Source organism: Pinus tabuliformis, chromosome 5_1, assembly GCF_031772625.1.
Source record: "Pinus tabuliformis cultivar Carrire ecotype Pingquan chromosome 5_1, CPIR1, whole genome shotgun sequence".
NCBI classification, from domain to species: Eukaryota; Viridiplantae; Streptophyta; class Pinopsida; order Pinales; family Pinaceae; genus Pinus; species Pinus tabuliformis.
In genome coordinates this window covers 447380228-447386109 of record NC_142305.1, presented here as the reverse complement: position 1 = coordinate 447386109, position 5882 = coordinate 447380228, and the positions used below count along the sequence as shown (strand labels likewise).

Here is a 5882-nt window from a genome sequence, read left to right as displayed (position 1 = left end):
AAAATTTATCGGATTCTGGCCGACATAAAAAGCTTTGCAAGATGGATCTTTTCCAAATAGAAACCCAAGGGACATGTCACCCTGCAGCTAGGACCGAAGGGGTTCTTTACTGCAATCTTCATCTACATTGAAGATAGGAATAGAATCATGGATGAAGGGCCCTACTTTTTCAACTCCGCGGGCTTGTATTTAAGGGAATGGGTAGAGATATTTAACCTGGACAAGGAGGATCTCAGCTGGGCACCAGTGTGGATCAGGATGTACTCGCTTCCAGCGGAATACTGGGATGAAGATTCACTCAAAGACATTGGAAACGAGTTGGGGGAGTTCATAAAAGTGGCAGAAGAGATGAAGCTGCGTAGATACACCTCCTGCACCCGTATTTGCATCTTCATGCACCTGGACATGGCCCTTCCGGACATGGTAAGTCTCTTCCATGATGACTATGAATGGATTCAACCCTTGGATTATGAACATGTACCCTTTCGCTGTCGTAAGTGTCATGCTCATGGGCATCTTTTTCAGGATTTCCCTCTAAATGCCAAACCCCAAACCTCTGATCCCTTAAACAAGCTAGCCCAAGATGGCTTCACCAAAGTAGCAAACTGAAAAAGATCGCACAAAAAACCTTCCTCAGGGAAAAGAAACCCCAACAGGACGCTGCCTCCTTTCCTTCAACAAGCAACAGCTTTGAGGTTCTTGCTAAAACCTTAGAAGATCAACCTCTGAACTCGGTGCCCAACACTTCGCCTATCCTCTCATCCGCAATCCCTCCTCCTTTTGGTTCCTCTCCCATCCCTCGCCCCCCTAATGACATCAATGGTACCCCTGAGGAGGCCAGAAAGGTTTCGGATTGGAAAGCAAAAGATATGGATGTTGACGGTTTCCCCAGTCAATCCTTGAGCTTAGCAATCACTTCAGATGAAAAGATCCAGATGCAACAAATGGACGAAGAACCGGAGAGTATTGATTTAGGAGGACTTGACATTCTTGAGCTCGAACAAGCATGTAGAAAGAAGGACTATGACAAGATTCTAGAGCATCAGCTCAGCACACTGGAAGTCATCATCTCCAGGGCTTACCAGCAACAACAGTTAGGCATTCAGCCGACAATCATTGGGATGGCAACTTCCTCCCTAAAGACTCCAAAAGGCGGGGAAGAAGAATAGATCTCCAATGAACTATTGCAATAAGGAAAATCCTGGTTGACTCAGGTAGGTATGCTAAGTTTACAAAGTACTACAAGCCCACCATTAATAGTGAATCATGAAGCTCACTTCATGGAATTTAAGAGGGCTCAATAGCCCAGGGAAATTCATAATGATAAAAAACATGATAAAGCAGGAGCAACCACAGATTTTCTTTCTTCAAGAAATGAAATGTAACAGTATCACTCTTCGAAACATTCTCTCCAGAGCATGGCCAGGTTGTCACTCGGTAGCAGTGGATGCTTCTGGTGCCTCAGGTGGACTGGCTATTGCCTGGAACATGCAAGCGATAATGCTTTTAGACATTCATGCATCCCATCACATTATTCAAGCTACTTTCCACATTATCGGCACCAACATCCATGGCCATCTTACCAACGTCTACTTCCCACAGGAAGAAAGAAACAAAATCGCTTTACTAAACACTATAGAAGCACTTAATCTTAATAGAGTCCACCCTCTTTGGATCATTGGAGGAGACTTCAACATGATCACTAGGCTAGAGGAAAAGCAAGGAGGCCGAGCTAAGCTGGAGCAGGAAAATGGCCACTTTAAAGAATTCATCCAAAACAATTTATTAATTGATCTGCAATTCTGCAACGGCACGCACACTTGGAGTAATCACAGGGCTAGGAGGCAACAAATCACATCCAAACTTGACAGATTCCTCATTTCTAACAACACGGTGCATCTTGTAGGCGACATAGCGGCATCAATTCTCCCTTATTCAGGTTCTGATCATTGGCCAATGTCCCTCCAGTGGCAAAGACCGAGCAATGCCACCAAGCGACCATTTCCCTTCGAAGCATTCTGGCTCACCCATCTCGCCTTCAAAGACATCATCAGATCTACCAAGAACAACTTCCCTCTACCATAGGGCTCAAAAATGTTTCAGTTTCAACAGAAACTCAAATTTCTTAAATCCGAAATCAAGCATTGGAATCAAGAGACTTTCGGCAATATGTTTCAGGTGCAACATGATCTAAACAAGGAAATGAGAGAGCTATAGCAAAAAATAATTACCGAGGGATACAATGAAGGGATCTTGGCTCAGGAACAACGCATTCACAATCAATTGGAGGAGAGGAGAAAGCAGGAAGAAATACTATGGAAGCAGAAATCCAGGATTATGTGGTTGAAAGAAGGAGAAAGGAACACTAAATTCTTCCACCGAACCACAATTCAGAGAAGAATGCACAACACCATATCTTTCATTCAGAAGCTAGGAGGGGAAAGAGTGGAAAATCATGCAGAGATCGAGTAGGAGTTTATAAGACACTTCCAGCAGGTTCATCAAGAGCCCCAAACAGATAAACGACCTGCGATAGAAAAAATCATTCAAAATGTGCCAAAATTTATTACAGAAGAACACAACTAACTCCTTATGCACCCAATTTCACCACAGGAGGTGGATGCATCAATGAACTAGCTCCAGGAGGGCAAGGCCCCTAGCCTGAACGGCTTCACTACTACGTTCTTCCACACTTTCTGGGAGCTAATAAAAGAAGAGTTCTGGCTAGTGGTGGAGGAATCACATACTCTTCATTGGCTTCTGCCCTCTCTCAATTCAACTTTCATTGCACTCGTCCCAAAATAAGAGAGCACCAGTACTCCGGACAAATTTCATCCAATCGCTCTATGCAATGTAATTTACAAAGTGATATCTAAGGTCATTTCCAACAGGTTAAAGCCGCTTCTGCCCCTGCTCATATCGCCTGAACAATCGGGCTACGTGGAAGGAAGACAAATCTTGGATGGCATTATCCTCACGCATGAAATCATACATTCCCTCAAGCACTCCAAACAGGCAGGTATGATTCTCAAGCTTGACCTCTCAAAAGCTTTTGATAAGCTAAGCTAGACATATATACAAAAAATGTTAACTGCTTTTGGATTTTCTCCTATGTGGGTACGATGGATTCTGAACCTAATCTCCACAACTTTCTTCTCTATCCTCATAAATGGTATCCCATCCTGTCCTTTCAGTCCCTCAAGAGGAATTAGGCAAGGAGATCCTCTCTCCCCATTCCTTTTCGTGCTAATGGCAGAAGGCTTGGGTCGCCACATCAAACAAGCCCTCCTCTCCCAGCAGCTCAAAGGTTTATCCATTCACAACTCGCCTGCAATCACTCATCAATAGTTCGTTGATGACAACATGCTTTTTGGATACCCTTCGGTTCAGGAAGCTTCTCTGTTCAAATCCCTTCTGAATGACTTCTCTGAAGCTTCAGGAACTAGTATCAACAAGGCTAAATCGCAGATCTTCTTCTTTCACACTCCCCCTGTTACCTAGCATGCCATAGCTCATATCTTGGGCTTCTCCATAGACTCTCTACCTTCTAAATACCTCAGAGCCCCCCTCATTGATTCTGCCCTCAAGCATGCCTCCTAGCGTATGCTCCTTGAGAAGCTTGAATCACATCTCAATTTATGGACTCACAGAACTCTAAATATAGCTAGTCGATTGGTGCTAATCAAAGCTGTTCTACAGGCAATGCCACTCTACCTATTCTCAATCCTTGCAACGCCCAAATGGGTCATTAAAAAAATAAAGGCTCTACAGCGCAACTTTCTTTGGGGTGCAACAGGTACAAATCGCAAATGGGCCTTGGTAAAATGGACTACAGCTTGTAAGCCTAAAGAAAAAGGGGGTATTGGTCTGAGGGATCCCAGTCACAGCAATGCAATCATGTGCGTAAAAATCTGGTGGCAATGGCTCTCTGCTCCCAACAAGCCATGGGCTACCATTTGGACAGCCAAATATGCCAATCATAGTCCACAGGAGGAGCTCATTAGATTCACTCCCACTGAAAAAGGTTCACTCATATGGAATGCTGCTAAACAACACTACTTGTTGATCCAGCAACATAGTTTTTGGGAAGTAAGAAATGGCAGAACAGCTCTGTTTTGGATGGACGCTTGGAACCAACTGCCAAAGCTCAACAACATCCTAAGACAGCCTCCAGACCACTCCTGGGAGGAGCAGCAATAGGAAGAGGTCCGGCAGCATTGGTCTTAGGAGATAGTACAAGGGTATAGACAATGGAAGCAAAGTGACAGGATAATTAGGAACGCAGATCACCAAACTAAGAAGGACCTAGAAAGGGAGCTCCAAAATCGATGAATTAGATACTCTGAAGGCAGGGATATTCTTCGATGGGGTTACTCGCCTAGAGGAACCTTCACCACCAAAGAGGCTTAAAATAATTTACACAGATCCACCACCCCTGGATCCCATATTGGGTAGAATCTGGTCACCAGGCACCTGGCCAAAAGTCTCTCTCTTCCTCTGGCTAGTCGGGCACTGAAAAATCCTCACTTGGGACAATCTTAGATGAAGAAACTTTCATGGGCCCTCAATTTGTGCCAATTGTAACTCTCAGGAGGAAACGCTCCAGCACCTTCTGGACTCATGTACCCTTGCCAACCAACTGTGGGAGAAGGCCAACTTTCGATGTCAAAGAAGATGCAGAGTGTCTGATGACATCACCAACTCCATACACCATTGGCAACAGAACCCTTACAAAAGTTCAATTCTCAACCAGTTATGGAGAATGATTCCTGGACTCCTCCTTTCGTCCATATGGAAGGAAAGGAACAAGCACATATTCAAAGATCAAAGTACTCCATTAGAGATCATCTGGGGCAACTTCTGTCTCAATCTCAAAGAGACCTTGGCGCTTCGCACTTGGTCTCCAGACAACTTTCCCACTCTTGCAAATGAGAAAGCCATTTGGGCAAACTGGAACATGCAACTCCCACAGGGAACTCATAATCAAAACCCCTCAGAGAGCATCAACATCAAAAAGGACTCATGGACACCCCCTCCAAAGCACACTTTCAAGCTCAACTTTGATGGAGCATCAAGGGGCAACCCTGGAAAAGTAGGATTCGGTGGCATATTCAGAAATCATGAAGGTTCGCCTCTCCTCATATACTTTGGAAACATAGGATGGGATACTAACAACTCGGCTGAATTGGAGGGTCTCTGGCAAGGACTTCTCCTTTCATGGGAACACAACTTCCATCCCCTGGAAATCGAAGGCGATTCCCTAATCCTCATCAACATGGCTAAACAGCTCCTAAATGGGACACATGTGAGGAAAATTGCCAATAGTTGGAGACTCGAAGCCAGATTGGATGCCATAGAACAATCGCTTCACAACAATCGGGCCATCATCTTCAATCATGTTAAGAGGGAAGGCAACAAGGTCGCTGATCTACTTGCCAATTTGGGGGTGGAAACTGAGCACACTCTACTCACAGGGACTCTAGACATAATTCAGAAACATGATCAAGAACAGGAATGCAAAATTCTGGTCCAAAGGGATGCAGCCCTCCCGGATGCGGGTGTTTGAGGTGGCCTTAAATATGAAAGGACAGGGGTGGGGTGAGGTAGATCGACACCTGCCCACCCAGTACAAAATGTTAAATATACGTAAGGTGGTTGGATCTTGGCATGCGCGCAGAGCAAGGTTCATCGGTTCTCATTCCAGCGGTTTCGGTTCACACATCATGTCTACAGTGGTGGTTCTTCCTTCCACACGATCTGGCCTACATCATAAGGCAGCGTTCTTCAATGCTATAGTTATGGAAGGAGCATCTCAAGGCGCGCCAGAGGAGGATAAGGCCAGGCTATGTCTCGGGTATGCGGTGAATTCTTCTTTGTTGTTT

General features: G+C 44.9%; 1 protein-coding gene across 1 annotated transcript; it reads left to right on the top strand.

Annotated features, from left to right (window-relative positions):
* The first annotated feature begins 4762 nt into the window (after positions 1 to 4762).
* LOC149165406 (uncharacterized) lies at positions 4763 to 5566 on the top strand. Its single transcript, XM_089429801.1, has one exon. The coding sequence runs from the start codon at positions 4763 to 4765 to the stop codon at positions 5564 to 5566; it is 804 nt and encodes a 267-aa protein (XP_089285927.1).
* Positions 5567 to 5882: the final 316 nt, after the last annotated feature.

What these genes read in the sequence shown, in the direction of transcription:
- LOC149165406 (XM_089429801.1), top strand. Translation starts at nt 4,763, where the DNA reads ATGATTCCTGGACTCCTCCTTTCGTCCATATGGAAGGAAAGGAACAAG.